At 38.5% G+C, this 24,782-nt stretch overlaps 4 protein-coding genes across 6 annotated transcripts; 3 read left to right on the forward strand and 1 right to left on the reverse strand.

The window, feature by feature from the left end:
* Window positions 1-3,179: 3,179 nt before the first annotated feature.
* LOC105155360 (filament-like plant protein) lies at window positions 3,180-7,317 on the forward strand. 3 transcript variants are annotated; one of them, XM_088875311.1, is made up of 5 exons: window positions 3,180-3,653; window positions 3,834-4,316; window positions 4,943-5,135; window positions 5,290-6,587; window positions 6,694-7,317. In XM_088875311.1, the coding sequence occupies exons 2-5, from the start codon at window positions 4,206-4,208 to the stop codon at window positions 7,090-7,092; spliced, it is 2,001 nt and encodes a 666-aa protein (XP_088731437.1). In that variant the 5' UTR covers window positions 3,180-3,653; window positions 3,834-4,205; the 3' UTR covers window positions 7,093-7,317. The 3 variants fall into 3 exon arrangements, with proteins under 3 accessions (XP_088731437.1, XP_011069525.1, XP_088731438.1); XM_011071223.3 differs by having other exon boundaries at window positions 4,152-4,316; XM_088875312.1 differs by lacking the exon at window positions 3,834-4,316.
* An 8,919-nt stretch (window positions 7,318-16,236) lies between these two features.
* LOC105155361 (chlorophyllide a oxygenase, chloroplastic) lies at window positions 16,237-20,508 on the forward strand. The gene is made up of 9 exons (XM_011071224.3): window positions 16,237-16,571; window positions 17,513-17,749; window positions 17,928-18,032; window positions 18,213-18,488; window positions 18,602-18,749; window positions 18,884-19,068; window positions 19,178-19,290; window positions 19,504-19,798; window positions 19,914-20,508. Exons 1-9 carry the CDS (start codon window positions 16,494-16,496, stop codon window positions 20,082-20,084), a joined length of 1,608 nt encoding a protein of 535 aa, XP_011069526.1. The 5' UTR covers window positions 16,237-16,493; the 3' UTR covers window positions 20,085-20,508.
* A 227-nt stretch (window positions 20,509-20,735) lies between these two features.
* On the reverse strand, window positions 20,736-23,224 carry LOC105155362 (BTB/POZ domain-containing protein At1g21780). The gene is made up of 4 exons (XM_011071225.3): window positions 22,987-23,224; window positions 22,755-22,900; window positions 21,894-22,009; window positions 20,736-21,562 (listed from the first exon to the last, which is right to left on the reverse strand). The coding sequence occupies exons 1-4, from the start codon at window positions 23,100-23,102 to the stop codon at window positions 20,957-20,959; spliced, it is 984 nt and encodes a 327-aa protein (XP_011069527.1). The 5' UTR covers window positions 23,103-23,224; the 3' UTR covers window positions 20,736-20,956.
* Window positions 23,225-23,735: 511 nt separating this feature from the next.
* On the forward strand, window positions 23,736-24,777 carry LOC105155363 (Acyl-CoA N-acyltransferases (NAT) superfamily protein). The gene is made up of 2 exons (XM_011071226.3): window positions 23,736-24,063; window positions 24,550-24,777. Exons 1-2 carry the CDS (start codon window positions 23,803-23,805, stop codon window positions 24,622-24,624), a joined length of 336 nt encoding a protein of 111 aa, XP_011069528.3. The 5' UTR covers window positions 23,736-23,802; the 3' UTR covers window positions 24,625-24,777.
* The last annotated feature ends 5 nt before the right edge of the window (window positions 24,778-24,782 follow it).

Raw genomic sequence — 24,782 nt, forward strand, 5'->3', positions numbered from 1 at the left:
GACAAACCATAAAAATAGACATAATACGAAGCAACAAAATATGATATAAACTAGGACAAAAATCAAGAGAATGACATGACATGGCAACATCTCAAAAGTAAGCATCAAGACAGTGAGAAAGCATGGCATGTTTTCGGCTGAAAATTGCGTTTTTGCTTGCTTGCGCGTGTTTAGATGTTTAGCGATATTAGTATACTAACGATTGAACTGCATTTAATTTGATGTGAGGTGTGATTTAAATTTTTATTATATTTATTTAATTAATGAATTAGAATTAAAAGAAATGATGAGACATTAGGGTTACGGTGAAAGGAGGGTCTGACTTAATAAATGTGGATATGTTCCAATGACAGTACATCAGCTCTATAAATCAACAAAATCGACAACATTAATTAACAAATTAATTACTTCGTCAATAACGACACCACCTCAACTATTCAACCTTTAAGTACGGATAATGAATGACCAATTTATTATTTGCGTTTAATGCAATTTATTTTATTTGATATTTGATGAGTTTAAGAAATATATGGCTTCAATAGATATGGGCTTTGCTCAAAACTTGGACCAAAGCGAATTCAAATTTTGAAAGGGAAACATATAAAAAAAGCGTTAGCACTCCGATGCCCAAGTTAGTATTGGGATTTATGAGAAAAATAATTGTAAGAAATAAAATGTATTGAGAATCGTGATAGAGTATGCAATTTCGTGAGAGAAATCGTACAATTCGATTGCTAAAGTAAGAATAAAGAGTGATTGTTCAGATTCTGAAGGGTATCTTCGTAGAGGATTGAAGGTATCCCGTTGGAGGAGAAGGTATTCCTGTTGGAGAACTAAAGGTGTCCCTATTGGTGGACCGAAGGTATTCCTGTTGGAGGACTGAAGGTGTCCCTGTTGAGGGGTGTTGAAATGAAAAATTGAAATAAAAATAAGGATTTCGTGAGTAAAATATGGCAAAAGCACGAGGTGAGAGTTGCAGCAAAATAGCAAGACAGTTTCCAACTTCTTGAAAGTCTGTCTGTTGGGGGATGCTACCTATATTTATAGAGAAGGAGTCCCTCTTCAGAGAAATTTTGGGGTAACCTACATTTCTGAGAACGAAGGCGAAAATTTGAGGATAATGCACGATCTTATCTCCTCCTTGACTTGAGCAGCATGTCTTTGGTTGGAGGAAGACTCCTACTTCTATAAGGAGTCCTTTTAGGTCAAGGAGTCCAGCTTCTTAGGGCCGCCTCCCTTCTCCTGGTTGGGCTTGGAAGGTGGGTTTGAGCTCTGGGAGGCATTGTACCATGCCTTCTTCTCGATCTTGGTGTATTGGGTTGGCTTAGTGTATTAAGCTTCCCTCTTGGCTGAGCCTCGTTTATTGGGCTTTAGATCTCTTCATGGGCAAAATGAGAGGGGGACCTTCAACATCCTTTCTTTGCCAATCTATTTTCTAGAGGGCACCCGCTAAGATAGCCAACCTATCTGCTTTCTGGGGGCACCTGCCAAGGCCGTTCGCCTGTCTGTTTTTTGGGGGGCACTTGCCAAGACCGCATATAAAGTGTTCTTGGGCCTCTTATGATTTGGGTCTCCTAGGATGTTATGGGCCTCTCGTTTCTTTCTTCATTTTGGATCGTTTGGGCCTCTTTGAGCCAGCTTATTATTATGCACATCAATATTATAAATGAGTAAATTATTTTTTTATTAAAAAAATTGCAATTTAATTTTCTGTCTAAGAGAGTAAATTGCTTCATTTTAAAAAAATACAAGAAGATAGTTTGTTATTTTTTTTGGTTTAGTTACACTTAAACTCTCACTGAAAATGCAAATTACAATTTTTCTCAAAGAAGTTTTGGAATTACATTTATACCCCTTCCAAGAATTTATTGTTGCATATGGACGAAAAATAGAGACGTTAGTAAAAATATATATATAAACTTTAATCTTACCACTCATTTGACATTCACATGTAATAAATTTGCACTTATAAGGATAAAAATATAATTATATTAACCTCACTCCACATACATATATTACGCTTATCCCTTTATAAGTATAAAAGTGCATATGAAAATATTACATAAAGGACAAAATTATAAATTTAAGTAATTTTTTTGGGTTAACATGAGTATTTTTCGTGAGGTGTAAACTGAAGATTTTCGTCTATTTTAATTTTTTTTTTTCGAAAAAAGTGTAATTCTTTTACATTTTTAAAGATAATCTTATGTGTAAAGTGTTTTGCACATGCTAAATATAATGTGACAATGGCTTGTATTTTTCCCTTCATTATTTTGGTCATTTGCACTCATCCCACATCATAAGAAGTTGGTTTAAATGCATTAGGCGTCGACATAATGTTAAACACATGCACTTTGACCACTCCTTTCATCCATCATCGATTACTCAATATAATGTATATGTTTTATTTATAAAAAAAATAATATAAGTTTGTTGAGTCGGAAAAAAAAACTCTTTCAATTAATAAAATTATTAATTAATTAATATTTTTAAAAATTATATGATCATGAGATTATTAATTTGCTTATGGATTTTTCTGACAAACGAAAATTGTGATGGTTCTAGAATTCATGATTTTGTCAAACTTTGGCACTAGGAGAATCACAACTTTTGGTTTCAGCACATCATTCAAAGGATTATGACTAAAAATATATCTAATTTCAGACATTCTTGTAAAGTCATACATTTATTCGATTTTGTGCAAAAATTATATGTCCAAATACACATTATTAACATTTGAGGAAACCAAAAAACAAAAAAAAATGAAAAAATAAGATGAAAGAAAAGTAAAGAAGGTAATTGCACATGGTAAATATGGATGGAAATTAGACGAAGAATTTGACTCAAAACTTTGAAATGTTGGTGAAAAATGAAGCAGCCCCCCACTCTCTCTCTCTCTCTTAATTACAATTGTCACATAAACTCATCAAGTTCAATTCGTTTTATTTATCATCGTAATTCTTGACTCACCTTCACCCATGCCCATTTCTTGAATTCATTATATCTTAGGTTAAAACATTGAATTCCTGCAGAGAAATAATTGGGAACAATACAGGCTGTATTGGGCTGCGTCCAAGCCCAAAACTAGTTTATAGGGCATAGGTAGATGGTGTAAAGTGGCGGTTTTGGAGAAATAAATTAGTTTTACTTAATATATGAGTTCATTTGGACATCCTTAGATTAGCCGACCAAGTGAGCAATAACAGCAGGATGACAGGGGACGCTCCTCCCCAATGATTTGGGCGGGAATAAGATCACATTCATGTTCAAAATAAATAATTACTTTTTATTAAATAAATATTCATAGAAAAGCTGAAAAGTGGTGGCCTTCTTGAATTTGAAAAACACCACATATGCTTACCATCACATGCTCTGCTCCTCGATCATCTATCTCATTACACATTACATGATTTGATTTTCTTTTGTCGAAAAACAAGAAAGAATTGTTATCTGTTATTGCTACAAGTTGATAGGTTGTGTGTTCTTGTCTGGAATTTTTGCTGTTACTCTACAGATCTTCTTCAAGATTTAATTTTTCATTGATGAAATCAGGAAACCCAGATATAAATCTATCTTTTTTACAAGATTACTTTTGATAGAGGTGTCCAAGATTGGATTTTTTGAACTGGGATTCCTTGAATCTTCATCTACAGGTAAGATTTCTGTTGTTAGCAACTGTTCCATTTATTATTATTATTTTTTTAAATATTTGCAAAATGATTTATGGGTTAATGGGTTTTATTTTCTATTTTTGTTTCTTCTTTTCTTATTTCTGTGGAGCTGGCTGTCCTAACCTCACATTTTAACATATATTTGTGATATTTGTGGTGTAGCTGTTCAAAAGGGGGAAAAAACAAAAAGAAAAAGGAAAATCCTTAGTTTTAAAGAAAGCTCCTGGTGGGAATGTTAGTTTGATTTTTCCCTTTTTAAAATTGTTGAGAAAAACACACAAGTTTTAAATTTGTTGTGGTTGGATGTTAGTGAGTTGGATTGGAAGCAAAGACTGCAGCAGTGGCAATCCAATTCCCTTTCTTGAAGATATCTATTTCTAGTTCATGCTCTTCTATTTGCAATTTGCATTTAGTTGGAGGTTTTTAAATGTTCTGGGGTGTTGGTTTCGTTATCGTTTTGAAGTATAGTTATGTTTGCAGATGAATGTTTGAGTAAGATTGTAATGTTGGGGGCATATTGAACTGGAAATTAAGATGGAAAAGAAGAAATGGCTATGGAAGAAAAAATCCTCTGAGAGGAGCCCTGGTGAAAGTGAGAGTTCTGGATCATTTTCTTCGAATTCTGAAAGATACTCTGATGAACAGGTTGATAAATGTCTCTACTCATATTCTGAGTCTTTATGTTCAGTTTTGTGCGTGTTTGTCGACTTAGTTTGCATCAAAGTATTATTTGTGGTTTGAAGGTGGAACTAGTTTCTATATCTTGTTGCTCTCTGTGCTTGAATCTGTTGTTCTCTCTTTTTCTGTAAGTTTCGGAACAGCAATGAAAATGGAAAATTTTCATCATTGCTTGAATGACTATGGCTAATTTGTGATAATTCCCTGTTTCATGAGCAGGGAAAATGGTAGTAATTAGTAATAACATCAAATGTGTTAGTGACCTTAATTTCATCCTGTATATGTATGTATGCTCATATATGAGGGAGAGACGGCAGAAACATGATAAGTGTTGCGTGGGGGACGAAAAGACAAGTAATATTATCTGCTGACATCACGTAGAGGGGAGTCATAGAATCCTCGTTCTTTAATATTAGGATTATCAGAGTTGCGTTTCCCTGCAACTCAAAAAATTTCAGTTTCTACAAATTTGTGCAGCTATTTTAGCACTTTGAATGCTTAGTGACAAATTGACGGAGTGAGGAATCTGTAAATGTTGGGTGCTTTTACCGCATTTTCTTGATATCCCCTTTCATTTGTTTTTGTTGGAGCAGGATGCCTTGAGAGAATCTGCAAATGATAGTACACAATCACCAGAAGTCACATCTAAAGCTTCAATGACTGATGATGAAGTGAAGGAAAGTATGAAGAGTCTGACGGAAAAGCTATCAGCTGCTCTTGTTAACGTCAGTGCTAAAGAAGAACTAGTTAAACAGCATGCTAAAGTTGCTGAAGAAGCTGTAGCTGGTAATCGTCTTGTGACTTTGGTGCCATTTGTTGTTTACTTCATTGAATCATGCTGTGGAACAATTTTACTGGGACTGTTTTCGTTTTTCTTCCTAATTTGCTCCCTTTTCGAACAATACTATACTGTTCTTTGACAACTTATTTCACATAACAGGCTGGGAAAAGGCAGAAAATGAAGTGGCCTTGCTGAAGCAGCAGCTTGAGGTAGCGGTGCAGCAGAACGTGAACCTGGAAGTTCGAGTCAGCCATCTTGATGGTGCCCTCAAGGAATGCGTCAGACAACTGAGACAAGCGAGAGACGAGCAGGAGAAACGAATCTCCGATGCTATAGCTGAGAAAACCACGGATTGGGAATCCACAAAAGCTGAACTTGAGAAGCAAATCATTGAGGTCCGGGGCCAAGCAGAAGCTGCCAGAACTGAAAATCCTGCTATTATTGATTGCAAGTCGCTCCTTGTTCTTGAGACTTTGGAGAAAGAGAACTCATTCCTGAAGCAAGAGCTCAAATCTCGGTGTAAGGAGTTAGAACTTATGACCATTGAGAGGGATTTAAGTACACAAGCAGCAGAAACTGCTAGCAAGCTGCAATTAGAGAGCATAAAAAAGGTTGCTAAGCTTGAGGCTGAGTGTCGAAAGCTTCAATCTGTTGCTCGCAAATCATCTCCTGTCAACAATGTGAAGTCTTCTGCTGCTTCCTCTTTCTATGCTGAATCTCTAACAGATAGTCACTCGGACAGTGGGGAGAGGCTGAACTCTGTAGACAGTGATACTCGCAGGATTAGAAACGTCGACACAAATGGGTCTGAAGCAAGCTGCTCAGACTCGTGGGCTTCAGTCTTAATCGCAGAGCTTGATCAATTCAAAAATGGAAAGCCTTTGCCTAAAAGTCTAGGAGCCTGCTCTGCTGAGATTGATATGATGGATGATTTTCTGGAGATGGAGCGTCTTGCTGCTTTAGCTGAGACTAAGAGCAAAGCCCTGTTAACTCCATCCGAATTCACTTCTGGAGAATCGAGTTCTCTGGATAGCACATCAAGAGCTGAGCTTGATTCAATGATTGAACGAGTGGCTGAATTGGAAAAGAAGTTGGAGAAGATAGAAGCTGAGAAAATAGAACTCGAGACTGCTTTAGATGAAAGTCGAGGTTCCCTCAAAGCAGCACAGAGCAGGATGTCTGAAACCGAAACCAAGTTGGAAGTGCTGCAAAAGGAGCTCACCGCCGTAACTAAGGCCAAGGAGTTGCTTGAATCTCAACTCATCGGTATGGAAGTAGAAGCAAGAACCATGTCAGCAAATATCAATTCACTGCAGGGAGAAATCGAAAAGGAAAGTAATCTATCAGCTGAACTAACAGTCAAGTGCCAAGAATTGGAGAATGAACTGAAAAGAACAGTTGAAGAAACTGAGATTCAACAAACCACGAATTCAACTAGTGATGTAAAACTAAAACAGGTTCGCTCTGCCTTGAAGTTTCCAATACTTGCATCTATTTTTTAAGAGTATATTATTACACAAAGTTTACTTAGGTTCATTTGTTACAAACTTTGTTTTGTCGCAGGAGGATCTAGCCGTAGCAGCTGATAAGCTCGCAGAATGCCAGAAAACAATTGCATCTCTGGGAAGGCAACTTAAATCTCTTGCAACATTGGAGGATTTCTTGATAGACACTTCAAGCATACCAGGGTTCTCTAGGGGTGGCCCATTGCTCGCAGGCAGCGGCGGTGAGATATGGAAATCAACTCCAAGCAGCACCTTTTCTGATTCGGACATGTCAAGAACATCAACAAACAAGAGTGGTCATCTGAAAAACGGGAACAATGAGGAATCATCGCCACCCTCTTCTTTGTCAACCCCGCCGTCGGCCAACCACATAGCTGCAGCCAAGAGCCGGAATGGTTTTGGCAAATTCTTCTCAAGAAGCAAGAGTGTGATGGAAGTCAGCAATTGTCAAGAATAGTGCAAGATTTTCTATTATCCATGTTGAAGACAGGAACCTTTGACAGTTAGCAGTTGCTGATTAAATTCTGTTTGATTGGCAATTCAATTTAGTTGTCCAATGGTGTGCCACCGCTGAGTCCTTGGAAACATGTCGAGATTCGACAGGTTTTCATTGGATATTGTAAGAGTATATCTAGTGATCATTCAGCATCTTACTGTTTGTTTACTGGGATTTCTGATCTCATCTGCGTATTTGTTGTCAAGTTGTTGAAACGCGGCGGTTTCCCCTCGCCATGTTGCCGGGTTTCTTTGAATAATGCGGCGAGGAAAGTTTGTCCGTATTATTTCCACAGAAAGCGTTATTTAGTAATAATATAGTTTTGACATGATTTACTGTAAATTTAAAATAAGTGAAATAAATCAAGATAAATTCGTGACAATATTTATTTATTTATTTAAAAAAGTGGGAAGAATTATTATAGTTGGAAAAAGGAGGTCCAATGCAAATCTATTTAGGTAAAGATGGAATTATGAGGAAATAGATTAATTCTATATTGCATGCACCAACCTCTTTCTCATTTGTAATAATTTACTAATAAAATTTTAAACACTCACTAATTTTATTTATGTATGTAATTTTTAGACAACATTGGCCATCTATGTAGATTGGTATGTTCTCTAGGGAGAAAAGAGGAAATGTTTATTCTAATCTTGTTTGGGATTTTCCAATTTATGAATCCACACTTATTAGGTTCAATGTGTAGTGGCTAGCTATGATATTGATAGCCATTAATTTAAGATATTTTTAGATACTTTTGACCATATTTAGGGTTAGGCAACAAAAGTAAAAAAATTCTAGAAATATGAGAGTAGCAAATTATTAGGTAGGAGGAGTATAAGTGCAAATTCATCTATATATGTTGAGAATAATAAGTCTACATTGTACCCCAATACCTACCATAAATCATAGCAACTCCACTAAAAGGGAAAAAGTGCCAAGAAATTGAGTACATAAGTGAATTTTCAACCAAAAGTGCATCTACTACTACTACTACCAGTGGATTGGTCTTATTCTTGGTCGACTTCACCCATTATTAAGTGGCATTATTCATAAATTCAACGTGTTTTTTTTGTGTATATTTATTTAATGTTAAAATAAGATAGATATTTAATATTTTATTATGTCTATAACATACTATATTACGAGCATTTTTTTTTTCAAAAAAAGTGAAATTTAATATGTTTTGCTCGATTTTGATATTATTATGAACGATGGATTTATTTGAAAAAATTTAATGTATTAGTAATATTTGATGATCATTGTATTTAACATGAAACAAATTGGTAAGGAAATTAGTGAAGTGGGGAACATGGATAATGTGCATAGCACTTAGAGTAAGTGCTTTGAATCAACGGTCAAAATGTAGTGGATCATGGTAAGAGTATGACCAAGAAACTGCACAAACACGTTTGTAGTACAGGATGCATCGACCCCAACATTTATTGGTTCAATCATTAACAACAAATTATGCCTAATTGTATAGTCATAGGTTCGATTTATTTTATGGATGTCATAACAATGTTGATGGGTAATTCATAAATATTGATGAGGGGGAATTGAAAAAAGATAAATGTACCCTCCAGAGGATGGGCAAACCTAAAACGTATGAGGGAGTTGACCAAGTATTAACTGCTAAGTTATAAGATATTTAACGGCACAGTTAATGCCTCTAATACTGGACCTTGAGCGCATTATGTAGAATCGTGGGAATAGATATGAAGATCGTGGGGAGACACGTCAGCCTGTTGGTGTGATCAGTATAAGAGAAAGAAAGTTGCACAGGGGAAGGTAATTTTTAGAATCTAAAAAATATTTACCATTAAGAGAGAGTATTTTTATTTTCTCGGAAAGATGTGATATATTTTTCATGATTATCGACACTGACTTGAGCGTCGGAGTATCTTCGCCGGGACTTTCCCCGACTAGATAACATTTTTTTTCTCATTGTTAGAATATCGGTGATCGGAAGCGGAAAGTGGATAACGAGCCTGGAGTGCGATCTGCGATTTCGAGCCTGATCATTTTGGCGCCCTCTGTGGGAACGTAAGTAGGTAACAGAAAAAACGTACCTTTGGAGGTGAGAAAAATACTATCATCGAGGGAGAAGTAAATAAACTGTTGAGAGCAGGTTATGTGTCTGAGGTTCAGTACACTGACTGGTTAGCCAATGTGGTATTGGTACCAAAACCAGCCGGTAAATGGAGAATGTGCACAGATTTTACAGATCTCAATAAGGCGTGCCCAAAAGATCCGTATCCGTTGCCGAGGATTGATGTTCTAGTGGATTCTACGGCAGGATATGAGGTTTTCTCTATGATGGATGCGTATTTACATGGCAACAGAAGACCGAATAAAAATCTCTTTTGTGACTGATCGCGGCATTTTTTGTTATAATGTTATGCCTTTTGGATTGAAGAATGCAGGGGCAACGTACCAGAGGTTGCTGAACAAGATGTTTGCCCAGCAGATTGGGAAGACCATGGAGGTGTACGTGGATGACATGCTCGTCAAAAGTCATAAGCCAGACGAACACTTGGAGCATTTGAAGATATCCTTCGCGATCATGAGGGAACATGGGATGAAACTCAACCCCAATAAATGTACATTTGGTGTTGTAGGAGGAAAATTTCTGGGCTACATGATAAGCGAGAGAGGAATAGAAGTGAACCCAGAGAAGATAGAGGCTATACTGAACTTGAAGTCACCCACATCCATCAAAAAAGTCCAGAAACTAACAGGTAGGATTGCTTCTCTTAATCGTTTTATTTCTAGATATGCTAATCGCAATTTATATTTTTTTAAAATATTGAGAACAGTAAAAGGGTTTGAGTGGACCGATGAATGCGAGCAAGCTTTCGAGGAATTAAAAAATTACTTGAGGTCACCGCCCCTTTTGGCCAATCCGAAGGAAGGGGATATATTGTATCTTTACTTAGCTGTTTCAGATAATGCTGTCAGTTCGTTACTTATAAAAGAAGAGAATAAGACTCAGAATCCAGTGTATTATGTGAGTAAAGTGTTACAAGGAGCAGAGACCAGATATGCTGAGATCGAAAAGTTGGCATTAGCTGTTGTAGTGACAGCTAGGAAATTGAGGCCGTACTTTCAATCGCATAAGATAGTGGTAAGGACGAATCATCCTCTTCGGAATATCCTTTCACAGTCAGAGACCTCGGGTCGAATGATAAAGTGGGCAGTCGAATTGGGGGAGTTCGATATCACTTACCAGAGTAGGACAACAGAGAAAGCACAGATCCTAGCTGATTTTGTGATAGAAATATCAGGCGCGTCAGAGGCCCCCGGAATTTGGATGCTGCATGTTGATGGGTCCTCAAATGCCAGCAATGGCGGAGCAGGGATACTGATCGAAGGACCTGATGGCTTTGAGATCGAGGTCGCGGTGCGGTTATCTTTTTCTACAACAAATAATGAAGCTGAGTATGAGGCCCTGGTCCTAGGTCTGGAGTTAGCGTTTGAAGCTGGAGCGCAAGTCCTTGAAGTTTTCACGGATTCACAGTTGGTCGCTATGCAGATTGAAGGAACATATGAGACCAGAGAAAAGTCAATGATGGAATATTTGAAAAAATCAAAGAAATGGATGCAGAAATTCTCTAAGTGTTCTATTCAGCAAATTCCGAGAAGCGAAAATGAGAGGGCTGACGCTTTGTCAAAATTTGGGGTTACACTAGCAGGGATCAAAGATAGGAAAATCACAGTGCTGATAAAGGAGCAATCCGCGATCTCAGAATGGGTTGAAATGGGATAGAAGAGATCGCAACGTACCTAAAAGACGGGACTTTACCTACTGACTTCGCGCAGGCTCGATGAATAAAGTTTAAAGCTCCCAGATTTGCGTTAGTAGGAACGCAATTATATAAAAGGACTGCTGAAGGGCCTCTTCTCAAATGTTTGGATGATTCACAAGCTAGGTACGTCCTGTGAGAAATTCATGAGGGTAGTTGTGGAAACCACTCTGGAGCTAGATCGTTGGCGCTGAAAATAACCCGACAAGGATATTTTTGGCCAACGTTGATGAAGGATTCCAAGGAATTTGTGCGAAAATGTGTGAAATGTCAGAAATTCGCCTCTCAAATTCATACGCATGTAGTACCTATGACCCCCATTTCGGTTACCTGCCCATTCGATCAATGGGGCATAGATATATGGGGGCCATTCCCACTTGCTCGAGCTCAGAAGAAATTTGTTATAGTAGCAGTAGAGTACTTTTCTAAATGGGTTGAGGCAGAAGCGGTCTCAAAAATCAGGGAAAGGGAAGCCATAAATTTCATATGGAAGAACATAGTGTGCAGGTTTGGAATTCCCAGAGTGCTAATATCTGATAATGGGACACAATTCCAAGGGAGACGGATAACTGCATGGCTCCAAGAATTGAAGATACAGCAGAATTTTACGGCTGTGGGACATCCTCAAGCGAATGGTCAAACAGAGGTGACGAATAGGACTATACTGCAGCATTTGAAAGCTAGGTTGAGTTCGAAGAAGGATTGGAGCGACGAGCTCCCAGGAGTACTATGGGCCTACAGAACGACCCCTAGGTCTTCAACAGGTGAAACCCCATTTTCTTTAGTTTATGGTTCTGAAGCTGTAATTCCTGCAGAAATAGGAGAAGAATCGCAAAGGATTACGGGCTTCGATCTCGAGAGAAACAGAGAACAAAGAGTATTTGACCTGGACATACTAGAGGAAAAAAGAGATGCAACACAAGTTGGAGACTTGGTATTAAGAAAGGTGGATGTCTCAAGGCATGTAGGGAAACTCGATCCCATTTGAAAAGGACCCTTCAAAATCATCGAGATCGTGGGAAGAGGAACATACAAGTTACGAGATGCTCAAGGCAAGGAATTACCACGACTTGGAACATACGAAATCTGAAGAGATTCTATGTTTAGATCGTTACTAGATCAATGCCTGAAAAAGGCTAGCTAATAGAAGAATACTCGTTATCGATTAAAGTTAACTATGAGAAAGGACAATCTGTGAAAGATTATGAACGTATAGTCTGAAGAAGACTGACGTAAGTATAATCCTGTGAAAGGTTAGAATGTGGCCTGAAAAAGGCGAATAAACTTTTTTAATCTGTGAAAGATTATTCCTGCTCCAAAGCGTTTTCATGAATAGTTCTATTATATTCTATATGAACAAGTCAAATCAAATGAAAGGGATCGAATATGTGAAAGATTAGATATCATGATCACAACAGTTAAGGTCAAAAGATTACAAATTCTCAATCTCATCTAAAAGGACAGCAAATTCATCATTTTCAGCAACAGGAGTATCATCATCATCTGGCAGGGGTTGGAGATTGGCATCGAGGCAGGGGTTAAGGCGAGAAGCGTCAAAGTCAGAGGCAAAACCTTTGAGGAGAGTAGCTTGGGACTTGCAGCGATCAAATCCTTGAATCAGATAATCTGCCGCCTTAATTTCGATAGTCGAATCGAAAATTGGGGTTTTTAGAAAGTCCCGGACACCTTTAAGGCGGATTTCACGAACTTGCTGTGTGAACTCCTCTAATTTTAGAAAGGCCTCGCGACCTTCAATGGCCCCTGCAATCCTTCCCGCTGCATGGCCAGCCTCGAAACCTCTTTTTTCTCCATCAGCGGCTGCTTTAGATGCTTTAGATGCTTTGGAAGCCACTTGTGCTTCAAGTTCTTTGATTCGGGCCTCCAGTGACGACCTTGAGCTCGACCACTCTTCTTCCTTAGCAGAAAAAGCATTAAGTTGGGCTCTCAATTCCTGGTTTGCACGATCGGCCGCGAGATGATTTGCCCGGAAGCCAGCACATTTTAAAGTAAGACCCCGAACAAAGTTGGCCGCCTGAAAAGGAAAAGGCGAGGTTAGGAAAAGCTAAGTAAGAGAAAAGGAGCACAGGAAGAAATACCTGGATGAGAGAATGAGCACAATGCTCTTCCATCCGAGTGAAGGGAGTTTGCAAGAGGGCAACTTGATCATAAGGAAGGCAGCTTGCATCGTATAGCTCCCAGGAATCTTGACCGGATCGAGTTCGGAAGACAGAACTCTGGGGGGAAATCTGCCAGTCCGGAATCCATTTATCACCCTCCATATGAGCTACGGGGTGGTCTGGACCTCGGAGGTCTAATCCAGCAGTCCTCCAGCATTCCGTAATACCGCGTAGTACATCCATATTTCTCGCCTCTTCGGACCCAACCCCCTCGGGTGGTAGTCCCTCACCAGATTGAGAGCGAGCTCCCATCAGGTTTGGTCGAAGAGGCGATTTACCACGAGATTTCTGCTTCCTCGAGGATTCGGCAAAGTCCCCATCATTGAAAGGGCGATTTCGTGACCTCATGCTACTGGATCGGATTGTAAGTTGATGTTGGGGAAGAAGGCCCCGTGACTGAGTTTCTTCGCTACCAACCTCAATAGGAACAGGGCCCTGAGGTATATCAGCATCGGGTGTTGAGGAGGCAGCGAGAGCAGGTTGAGAAGGGGATGCGAGCTGTGTTGCAGTTTGAGTCGCAGCTCGAGCTTGAGCTTGGAATTGGGCACGAAGACGTTGGTTGATGCGGGCTTGACTCACCATGGAAACTGCAGGAAGAAAAAGAAAAGTCTCGTTAAATGTTGTTAGAAAAAAGAAATGAGAGATAGGAAATCGTATCACCTAAGGTACCCTCCACCTGGAGGGGAGCAGGAGTTAGATGGGCGAGCCAGAGGATCTCTTCAACTAAAATCTTCTTCGGATTATACCGATAGGTGGTGATGCTGCTTATTTGATCCCCATCTAAGCCCTCACCTTCAGTAATGGGTGTAGGCTTATCTACCTTCCAGTCAAGAGAGAAGGGTCATTCGCGACCGGGAGGTGGTTTGACAAAGATGAATTTTGTCTTCCAAGGACCAACATTGAAAGTAAGGGAGTCAAGAAATCTACATGCTTTGCGGGAGGTTAGGTAGAAAAAACCATTGTCTCCAGACCGTGCAGAGGTCGTGAAGGAGTACAACGATCAAAAGTTTTCAAAGCTAGGTTCAAACCTATGTACACGCATGATAATGACAAAAAGGATAATGTGCCGAATAGAGTTAGGAGATAATTGCATAGGATATAAATTCAAACGACGCAAGATTAGTGCTATAGAAGGGGATAAGGGAAAGTGTAATCCCGCTTCAAGGTGTTGCAAAGAGAAGGAACAAAAATCGGGCGGAGGCTGGTGCATACGGTCGGAGGATCGAGAATGACTATTTCATAGTTAGAAGGGATGAAAAATTTATCCTTTATATTTTGAATTTGTAACCTAACAGTGCTGATTATTCCTGTCCAAGGATTAAGTTGCGACTGTAGTTGGGTTCTCTCCGGGGCAGGAGCCTCATTTGAACCAGACCTATTTGCTTGATTATGGGCACGAGATCTACGCCTAGGGGGTACTAAATCCCTAAGAAGCATATCGGAGGGAGTGGATGAAGAAAACTCAGCGGAGTTAGACCCTATGTTAGAAGTAGTAGGGGAAGACATGGTACTTGGAAGTAAATGGGAAGATCGAGAGTTGAAGAAGATCAGCTAGTTGAAGGAGATCAACGGGAGATAAAACTCTTCAGTGCAGTGGCTTCGAATGATGTATGTAGAACTATGGGGAGGATTTGAAATGGATTTGTATATATATTGGGGAAGGCGGTTTCAAATTTGACTGTTGCCCAATCCCCAAGCAACATCTGTCCTCCAAAGGGGCTTGAATCGAGGTACGGGACGACGAGCGACACGTGGAAGCTCGTAAACGCTCCAAGATCATCAGCTGAACAGTCGGATAGGGCCGTTTCGACTTCTTGGAGTGATATCACTCAAAGAAGTGGGGGAGTAATGATGAGGGGGAATTGGAAAAAGACAAATGTACCCTCCAGAGGATGGGCAAACCTAAAACGTATGAGGGAGTTGACCAAGTATTAACTGCCAAGTTATAAGATATTTAACGGCACAGTTAGTGCCTCTAATACTGGACCTTGAGTGCATTATGTAGAATCGTGGGAATAGATATGAAGATCGTGGGGAGACACGTCAGTCTGTTGGTGTGATCAGTATAAGAGAAAGAAAGTTGCACAGAGGAAGGTAATTTTTAGAATCTAAAAAATATTTACCATTAAGAGAGAGTATTTTTATTTTCTGGGAAAGAGGCGATATATTTTTCATGATTATCGACACTGACTTGAGTGTCGGAGTATCTTCGCCGGGACTTTCCCCGGCTAGATAACATTTTTTTTCTCATTGTCAGAATATCGGTGATCGGGAGCGGAAAGTGGATAACGAGCCTGGAGTGCGATCTGCGATTTCAAGCCTGATCAAATATATTCATAAGTAATTCACTAGTTACATTTGTCTCCCTTGTGGTAGGATTTAAACCAAGATGCTGACTTAAAAAAATAAAAAATACATAAAATTTTTATTTCACTTCTCATTTAACATCTGCCTGTAATATTTTTTTGTATTTGTACGAGGTAAATGTAATACATAAAGTAAAAAAGGGTAAAATATAATAAAATATTGCTCTTCAATTATAGTCATTGGATATAGAATAGCTATAGATGAACGAAAATCTAGTCATTTTGTGGTATACACACTTTTAACTTTACATATATATATATATATATATATTACATTTTCTTCTTTTTAAATATAAAAATATTATATGGGATGTTAAATAATGAATAAAATTAAAAAATTACGTAAATTTTTTTTTGCTGACGTTAATATTTTTTCATTCAAACGTTGATGGTAGGGAGTCAAGTGCAAAAAAAAAAAATTTTGTGCAGCGGTATATGTGTAATTTTAAAATTTATTTAAAAAAAGTGTAAGTTTATTTTTATTTTCAAAAAGATTTATGGGTGTAGAGTGTTGAAATGATGGTGCTGTAAAAAAGATAAAAGATGTAATAGAATTTTAAACGCAGATTTTGGTGAATGAGAAAACAAAAAGAAATGAAGAGAAGAAGATATGTTGAGCATCCTAGCTGGCCACTGGGCAAGATTATGAGATATTCTCTTACAACTTCAACCCCACCTCTCAGGGAAGACAAGAAGACAACACTGTATTACTCCACATATATAAATATAAGATATTTGTGTGATCTTAAAAGCATTACAAATTTCAGAATTTTCAAACAGTGTGTGGAAAAGCAAGGCGCCACGAGTGAAACAGAGGGAGCCCCACGGCTTCCAAGTGGCGTTCGCAGGAGGGCAGTCGAGATCGCGCGAAACACCCACCTCTTATCAAGAAACTATTACTCTCTCTCACTAAAATATTCCCTGTTTTTCTCTCCTCTCTCTCTCTCTCTTTCCTTACCCGGGTCCGGTTATATCTGGCAGTTTTTTCGTTTTGACCCGACCCGAGCTCTGCCATGTCCGCCATTGCTACTGCTGCTGCTCTTTCGCTTCCAATCTCTTTCTCCCGTTCAACCAAGTTTGGCAACAAAAGGGTACTTCCTTTTTTGGTTCATTTGTTTGTTTCTTGATTTTTTTTTCCTGGGCTGTGTTGTTAATCTACTGTTGAATTTAGTTGAGCTGGTTTTTGGGTTTTCCTTTCTTTTAGAAGATGCGTTATTAGTGGAATATGGAGTATTGACGCCACTGGCCAAGTGCTTTATCGGATTCTCTAGCTTATTTCTTGATTATATGTATCTGGAGTGGTGTGCTCCATTATCTGCGGGTCATTGACAGTTTTAGTTTTCTGCTTCTGATAATTCTTCTGGTGAGCAGTATCTGATTAATTTTTTTGATGACTTCGTCCTGATTGCTTTGATACTTCAGGAAGTTTGAGGTGGAGTTTTTGGAAAAGGGCCTTTTTAAGTTTTTTTACTAGTTAAATTCCATCTTATGCTGGACTGGCTATAGCATCTCTCACTGCAAAACAATGAGAAGGGTGTCTTTAATGTGTTTTTTTGTTGTTTCAGTATAGGAAGATCAGACCTTTTAAGCTTACAAGTGGATTGTAGTTGCTAGTTGCATAGAGTAGAAACTGGAGAGGGAAACAATCTAATTGAGCGAGTAGGCTATGCAGAAACTGTTCCATTTCAACATTCTAGCACTCTCCCTCTCACTTGAAATTTTGAAAGCAAGTGTCAGACAAGGCTTTAACTTTAGCTTTGCATTCGGATACATAATCTGCTATACTAGTTTCTTACTCCAAACATTTTCCTTCCTAAATATTCTCAGCTAAAGTTTTGGTTTAGTCTAATGACTGCTGACCATCTTATTCTTGTGACTTGGTTGATTAGTTCATAGGGCCTCTTTATTGGGGATGCATGCCCTTTGTTTTTTAAGGGAGAAACCTATTTGGTATTATGCAGTAGCCTATATCTGTAATAAAATTTTGCACTCCATTATTTTTGCTCAACCTTGTTGTGTCTGGGATCTCCAGTGTGCCAGAGGAGGCTTTGGAGTTTTTGCTATCATTGGGGAGGAAGGTGGGTTGGTTGAAAGGAAAAATCCTTGGACAACACTGTTTGATGTAGAAGATCCACGGTCTAAGGTGCCCCATTATAAAGGCAAGTTTGTTGACGTGCATCAAGCTCTAGAGGTGGCTAGATATGACATACAATACTGTGATTGGAAGGCTCGGCAAGATGTTCTCACGATCATGCTTCTGCATGAAAAGGTTACTGAACAATTTCTCTTTAATCTGTTTCCTCTGGTTGCATCTTCTTTCCAGTAGTAAGTCGCAGGACTAACGTCAACTTGGGTTGCTTTTCCCTTGAATGGTGATGCTGTTGGAATCTTTTTATTATTTGATTCCTTTGGGATTCTCCAATTTTTAACTTCAAATGTGGCTGCAGGTTGTGGAAGTATTAAACCCTCTTGCTCGTGAGTTCAAATCAATAGGAACTCTTAAGAAGGAACTGGCTGAATTACAGGAGGAATTGGCACAAGCCCACAATCAGGTATAGCTCTATTGTTATATGTGGTATGAAATTATGTCAATTACATGCAAACTTTTTCCTAGATCAGGTGCAGGTGCCTGCGAAAGCAAGTTCTTTATTACGAGAAATATGACCTCTGCTGATTAAGAATTAAAATCTCTGGTAGCCCCTGAACTGTTTTGGAATCTTGAAAACATACAGGTACATATATCAGAAGCAAGGATTTCCACTGCTTTGGACAAGCTAGCTTTCATGGAAATATTGGTCAATGATAAAAAGTTACAAGATAGAAACACAACAGAATCTGACTTGTTACTCCCTACTCCTAGTACTTCTCCAAACTCTCTTGATACTGTGAACAGAAGGCTGCCAAAGAAAAGCCTTAACGTGTCTGGTCCCGTCCAAGCTTACCATGCTCGTTTGAGAAACTTTTGGTACCCTGTAGCTTTTTCTGCAGACCTGAAGGATGACACCATGGTGAGTCTATTTGAGGACCTAGATTTTGTGTAATATCTGCTAAACTACCTTGCTTTTGAGTTCTGCATCTATCCTTGTTTTCTTGATAGTTCTTTATTATTATTACCTATCAGGTACCAATAGATTGCTTTGAAGAACCATGGGTTCTCTTCCGTGGAAAGGATGGCAAGCCAGGGTGTGTCCAGAACACTTGCGCTCACAGGGCCTGCCCTCTTCATTTGGGTTCAGTTAATGAGGGCCGGATACAGTGTCCTTATCATGGTGAGATTATGAGGACATTATTAATTTTGTACTTCTGTATTACCGATTAGATGAATCACTGATAATCTTTCATGATATTAATTGTAACCCTGGAAGGTTGAGAATTACTCGTTTCATGTAATGATTAACATCAGGATGGGAATATGCTACGGATGGAAAATGTGAGAAGATGCCGTCAACTAAATTACTTAATGTAAAGATCAGGGCGTTGCCATGCTTTGAGCAAGAGGGAATGATTTGGATTTGGCCAGGCGATGATCCTCCAACAGCAGACCTACCTTCATTATTGCCTCCATCAGGATTTCAAATACATGCTGAGGTATGTTTTACCTGCATTTAGACATGCTTTTGGAACTGTTAATAGTATGTTTCAGGTATATTTTGTTGAATAGTACGTATCTTCATTCTGATGTCCTTGGGAAAAGCAGATTGTTATGGAGCTTCCGGTTGAACATGGGTTACTTCTGGACAACCTTTTGGATCTTGCACATGCTCCTTTCACCCATACCTCAACATTTGCTAAGGGGTGGAGTGTTCCCAGGTTACTTTTTGAACTTATCTTGATTAAATATGTTTAATATACTAACCAGCATACAGTTTTGCAAGAAACCTGTCCAGACTGTCATATTTACTATTATTAGATCATTATGGACCTAGATTTACACCGATTCTAATAATTAATTGTAATTACATGAAGCAAATCAAAATGATTGCAAGAAAATACCAAACTTATTCTTTTCCATTTTATTCTCAGCTTGGTGAAATTTTTGACGCCTACATCTGGTCTGCAAGGATACTGGGATCCATATCCCATCGACATGGAATTTCGACCACCGTGTATGGTACTGTCTACTATTGGAATCTCAAAGCCTGGGAAATTGGAAGGGCAGACTACAAAAGAGTGTACTACACATCTTCACCAACTTCATGTTTGCTTACCTTCATCAAGAAATAAGACGAGGTTGTTGTACAGAATGTCCCTCGACTTTGCTCCAATACTTAGGCATGTTCCTTTCATGCAACATTTGTGGAGACATTTTGCTGAAAAGGTGAAACTTCATTTATTTCTCCATCTTCTGCCAATTAATTGTGCCGACCCATTTCCATCCATTTTTTACTTCAAATCACATGTTTTCATATCTTAACCTTGAACTATATGAACAGGTTTTGAATGAGGATCTACGGCTAGTACTTGGGCAACAGGAGCGCATGCTTAACGGGGCAAATGTCTGGAATTGGCCAGTTTCATATGATAAGCTGGGAGTGAGATACAGACTATGGAGAGATTCGTTGGAGCGAGGATCAAAACGATTACCCTTCAGCGAATCACCATAGCTGCTGCTTGATTAATGGAGTAAATTGGTTTTCTTCTATTGCTGCTTCTTTAACCATCACCAATCTCTGCAGAAGATGATCAATTCCTTTAAACTTTGATATGGTTCTTCACCCAATCGTCCAAGAAACTTGACAAATGAAGTTCAAGAAGGGATTGATTGATTAGGGTTGAAACCAAATGGCCTCACCACACAGCCACTGTAAAAATAAGGGAAACTGTACACTTCTGTATTTTATAGATTTTTGTGTACAGTCCTGAAATAAACCTATCCTCCCTGCCCCTCCTGATTTTTAGTTTCCCCCAGTGACTGTTCCCGAAAATCCACTAGGGTCACCTGATTTGTCTTCCTTGCCTTATGACAAAAAGATCTCAGATGTAGCATATGTTGAAATTGTGCTGATATAATGGAAAGTTTGAATCCAAGTACTGCATCAATATTTTTTATTAACCATGCATTGGGATCTTAATGAAATATTTTTCTGACAGGTCTGTTGCTAATAAAGTATCCATAGGACGACATACCTTACATGCTTACTAACCTAAGCAGGAGACATTCATGAATTTCATTAGCAGCTTCATATGATAAATCTTGATTCATTTACTTAAAGATCCTAATTCATAATAGGTAATGTATATGGAGACAGAGTCCCTTATTGAATTCCATTCTTTTTCTTAATTATGGTATTAATGCATTTCAGTCTATTCAAATTACAAGCAGTCATAAACTTTACATGATTCACATTCAATAACTATATTACAGCTCTATATGGATATCTCTTTACCTCAATCACGTACCTAGAAATGCTGTAATTAGTGAGCTGTAGGGATTCTTTATACAGATGATACAAGGTAAAAACCTCTTACGAAGCCTTTATGCTGGTTTCCAAACTGCAAGCAGCTCCTGGAACATCTCTACCACTAGTTCCCTGTCTGCCTGTCTGAAGAAATCATTCATTTCTTCTCTAACATCATAGATCTTGCCAAAATCAAGCAAATACATTAAGCATCCTTTCTTCAGTTTATCCAGTTGATACAGCCAAGCCTCTTGCAACCTCTCAAGCACGTTTCCTGAGTTAATATCTTCTAGAAGACTTTCTTCACATGCATCCTTCAAGCCTACAATATCGTACTTGTTTGCCGCACCCAACAACGCCAAGCGGTGCTTCCAAAAATCTTCCTGGTTCATGGTACCATACAAGTAGCTGAGAAGTGCCATGCAAGACTCGGATGTCATATCTTCAATGTCAATGGTTGACGACTCTTTTTCCTTGAGATTATGTTGGAACATGCTCTGGAAAACGGGAGAGCTTGCAGAAAGAATTGCCTTGTGAGCTTGAAGTGTCCCATCTGCTGTATTGATGGTAACATCTGCATGAATAGCCTCATCAAGCATGCGAGAGAGACATCTGAGAGTGTTTTGAGTTGCTAGATTTTTCATCGTGCCATCACCGGGCCATATGGAAGTGGCTTCTCCACCCTGCGGTTTAATAGCAAGAGAGAAAAGAAGTTTCAATGATAGCCAATGTAAGTAAAATACTATAAACACACTCTAAATGAAAGTTCACTTCTATGTTCAATTTTTCCCTTTTCTCTAAAACTCTCCAAATTCAGCACAAATCTTTAGGTATGCTTCCAACAGATTTTTTGGTTGAGGAAGTAGAAGCAAATATATATGGTTAAAAAAGACCTGCTCCTCAGAACTTATAATTGTTCATAAGGTCTTTTTACCAAATGTCATCTACATCAATCAATATGGTTGTAACAGACTCTAAGTTCTCTATTGACAAAAGATATGTGTAACATCTCACATTTATAGGGTAGATCTTAAGGTCCAGAAATTCAACATCAATGATGAATCGACCTTGAACAGTAATATCCACCAGACAGGCAAAGTCATCACTCATCCGAAGCACTCTCTCATGAACTGCAACATAAAGCAATAAACATCAATTGAATAAAATCAAACAAACAAGCAGGTAGTTATACATTACATAAACTGGATTTATACACAAGCTTGTGAAGCAATGTAGGTGCTCATAGGTGGGGATGCAGTTCTTGGGATAACACAGGGCAAGAGTGACACAACAGATTGCCGTCTTCAACAGTGTGAAGTCATTCAGAGGCCCTTGAGAAAACAAATGACAACAACCAGGGGGAGAAAAAAAAAGAAAAAGGCATAAAGCTTCAAGCTTAACAGGTGCAATATGACCTTGTAGGAATTCAGATCTGTTTTACTGTAATAAAGTATTTTTTACAGTGAAGAGTACATTGTAAAATTGCAGCTAGCTTTATTACGAATATCCTATTCCAAATGGAAGGCCCAGTCGAACACGAAGCCGATTCTTTTTTCAAAAGCTAATTTTACATCAATCTACTTATTTTAGCCAATGTTAATTTTATCTTCAGAAGTCAAACAGAAAGTTGATGCCAACATTGCATTTTTAAGTTTTAACTGATCAATCTTTCAGAAAGACAATAAAGGAAACCCAAAAACAAGAAAAAGGGGAAGATAAAGATAGATACTCCACAGTAGCAAACCCGAGGATAAAAGCAGCAGGTAAAAAGCTCAACTGATGAGAAAAAAGTCAACCACAGCAATCAAAAAACAAAAAGCAATAACCTAGAATCAATAAAACATAGAAAAACAAAAATCCGAGGTGAATACGTACTGGGAGAAATGTAGGGTCTGCGATTGAAGCCGGAGGTGGTGACACGTATGACAAAACGGGCAATAGGCGGCTGCTCCTTGGAAACCCGAGAAGGTTCGGGGAAAAGGCGGACACACATTGACCGGTTCCTCTCCACCGATAAACACCTAGAAAAGCCACCAAAAATCGCCGTCATCATGATCAGCATTCATACATATAGGTAGAGATCTAACAAGTGAAAGGTGAGAGATACCAATTCCATATGCCGATTTTGAAAAGGTCGGATCTTTTGTAGGCTGTGGTTGGGCCGAAACTCTCAATTTTCCACTGCGCCAATCTTGCTATGGTCTCCACCTTAGTGTCCACCATTTTCGCACACACTGAGAGAGAGAGAGAGAGATGAGATTAGAGAGAAGGGCAGTGAAAGTGCAGTGAGGAGGACTATGAAGTGTGTTTGGGCTTTGGGGTCTTCTGACTTGAGTTCTAAGAAAGTCTGTGTCTCTGTGGGCTTTTTCGTCATATAACATAATATTATCTTATACCAAAGTTGTGGATTTCAGCATGAAAAGAAAGTTTTATTTTTCAGATAAAATTATTACTTTGGTGATAAGATTAAATTATTAATTATTTATTTATTTTAGATAAAAATAAGTAATTATATTGAATATATTTTAGGGGAGCAAAGATGATATTAGCCCTCAAACACATTTGAAGTGTGCGTATACTTTTACAATTTTATTAAGTTAAATAAAAGAAAGGGTAAGTAATTGATAAAATCATAATTAATATAGAACAAAAGTAAAGTTGTGCATTTATATCTATATTATATATAAAAAGATAATAATACCACAATATTAATTTTATTGTTATGCCAATAATATTTTGAAGTTAATTTTTTTGAAAAAAAATATGATGTATGAATTTATATATATTTTTTATTTAAAAATATAAAATATTATTTATTATATGAATGTGGAGAATAATATAAATATTAGATGGAGATGTTTTCCCTTTTGATTTGAATAAACAAAAAGATACAGGAGGGAGGGAGAGAGAGAGAGAGGAAAATATGGCGGCGGCGGCGGAGGAGGAGAAGAATAAGATAGTTTGGAACGAGAAAGAGATGAAATTCGAGACGGGGGACAAGAAAGCATACCTTGAGTATGAGTTGAGGGGTGATGATGGCGGCAAACTAGTGATGGATATAACTCATACCTACGTGCCGCCCAGCAAGAGGGGACAAGGCCTCGCCGCTCATCTCTGTGTCGCCGCCTTTTTTCATGCTCAAAATCATTCCTTTTCCGTCATCCCCACTTGCTCTTACGTCTCTGTAAGCTCCTTCTTCTTCTTCTTCCTCAAGGATGAATGTGTATTGTGTGAGGATGTTAGTATTGCTTCTTTTGTGGGTGGGCGCTTCATGTGAGAAACTTTGGTTCAAGTGGGATTAGAATTCTTGACACCCTTTTGCTGGTTGTTGATTGGTTCTTGAAATAATTGGATGAAGGGGATAGTGTGAGATGGTTCAGCAATCATCAACATGGTTATTGGATTGGGGTTTCTATTGCATTTATTAGCGATGATCACAAGTTTGATCATATTGTTTGTCTTGTTTCTTTCCAGGAAAGAGATTGTTCACCTTATATGCATGTTTTTTCCGTCTTAGAACATTCTCTTTTACTACAACTGTCTGTATCTTAAAATTTCTGGACTCTGCTTTTTTCTCTCAAGTTACAGTGTTCATCGTTAGTGTATCAGACAGGATTGTTACCTTGTTTTGCTGGCCTTATATATTTTCTGATACTGTTTGATTTGGCAGGACACATTTCTTCCTCGAAACCCAACTTGGAATTCCATTTTGTACAAGGAAGATGTCGTCAAGTCTAGCATGTGAAGTTGTGATTGCCAGTCCTGCTGATGAAATTGAACCACATCAAGATGTAATGCTGTTTGTGTTTCTCTTCAATGAACATTACAGTAATAAATCCAAGCAGACCATGTAATATTTAGGCTGCTATAACATGAAGAATCAATAGTCTGTGTTTCAGTTTG

The sequence above is a fragment of the Sesamum indicum genome, linkage group LG2 (assembly GCF_026168435.1).
Source record: "Sesamum indicum cultivar Baizhima isolate 11 linkage group LG2, ASM2616843v1, whole genome shotgun sequence".
Classification (NCBI taxonomy): Eukaryota; Viridiplantae; Streptophyta; class Magnoliopsida; order Lamiales; family Pedaliaceae; genus Sesamum; species Sesamum indicum.

Excerpts from the sequence above, each read along its gene's own strand:
- LOC105155360 (XM_088875311.1), top strand. The coding sequence starts at position 4,206 with ATGGAAAAGAAGAAATGGCTATGGAAGAAAAAATCCTCTGAGAGGAGC. Across the intron at positions 4,317-4,942 it reads AAAGATACTCTGATGAACAG|GATGCCTTGAGAGAATCTGC; the intron begins GTTGATAAATGT and ends TTGTTGGAGCAG. Across the intron at positions 6,588-6,693 it reads GTGATGTAAAACTAAAACAG|GAGGATCTAGCCGTAGCAGC; the intron begins GTTCGCTCTGCC and ends GTTTTGTCGCAG.
- LOC105155362 (XM_011071225.3), bottom strand. The coding sequence starts at position 23,102 with ATGGTGGACACTAAGGTGGAGACCATAGCAAGATTGGCGCAGTGGAAA. Across the intron at positions 22,901-22,986 it reads AAAATCGGCATATGGAATTG|GTGTTTATCGGTGGAGAGGA; the intron begins GTATCTCTCACC and ends TGGCTTTTCTAG. Across the intron at positions 21,563-21,893 it reads TTAAGATCTACCCTATAAAT|GGTGGAGAAGCCACTTCCAT; the intron begins GTGAGATGTTAC and ends ATTAAACCGCAG.
- LOC105155361 (XM_011071224.3), top strand. The coding sequence starts at position 16,494 with ATGTCCGCCATTGCTACTGCTGCTGCTCTTTCGCTTCCAATCTCTTTC. Across the intron at positions 18,033-18,212 it reads TGGCACAAGCCCACAATCAG|GTACATATATCAGAAGCAAG; the intron begins GTATAGCTCTAT and ends GAAAACATACAG. Across the intron at positions 19,291-19,503 it reads AAGGGGTGGAGTGTTCCCAG|CTTGGTGAAATTTTTGACGC; the intron begins GTTACTTTTTGA and ends TTTTATTCTCAG.
- LOC105155363 (XM_011071226.3), top strand. The coding sequence starts at position 23,803 with ATGGCGGCGGCGGCGGAGGAGGAGAAGAATAAGATAGTTTGGAACGAG. Across the intron at positions 24,064-24,549 it reads CCACTTGCTCTTACGTCTCT|GACACATTTCTTCCTCGAAA; the intron begins GTAAGCTCCTTC and ends TTGATTTGGCAG.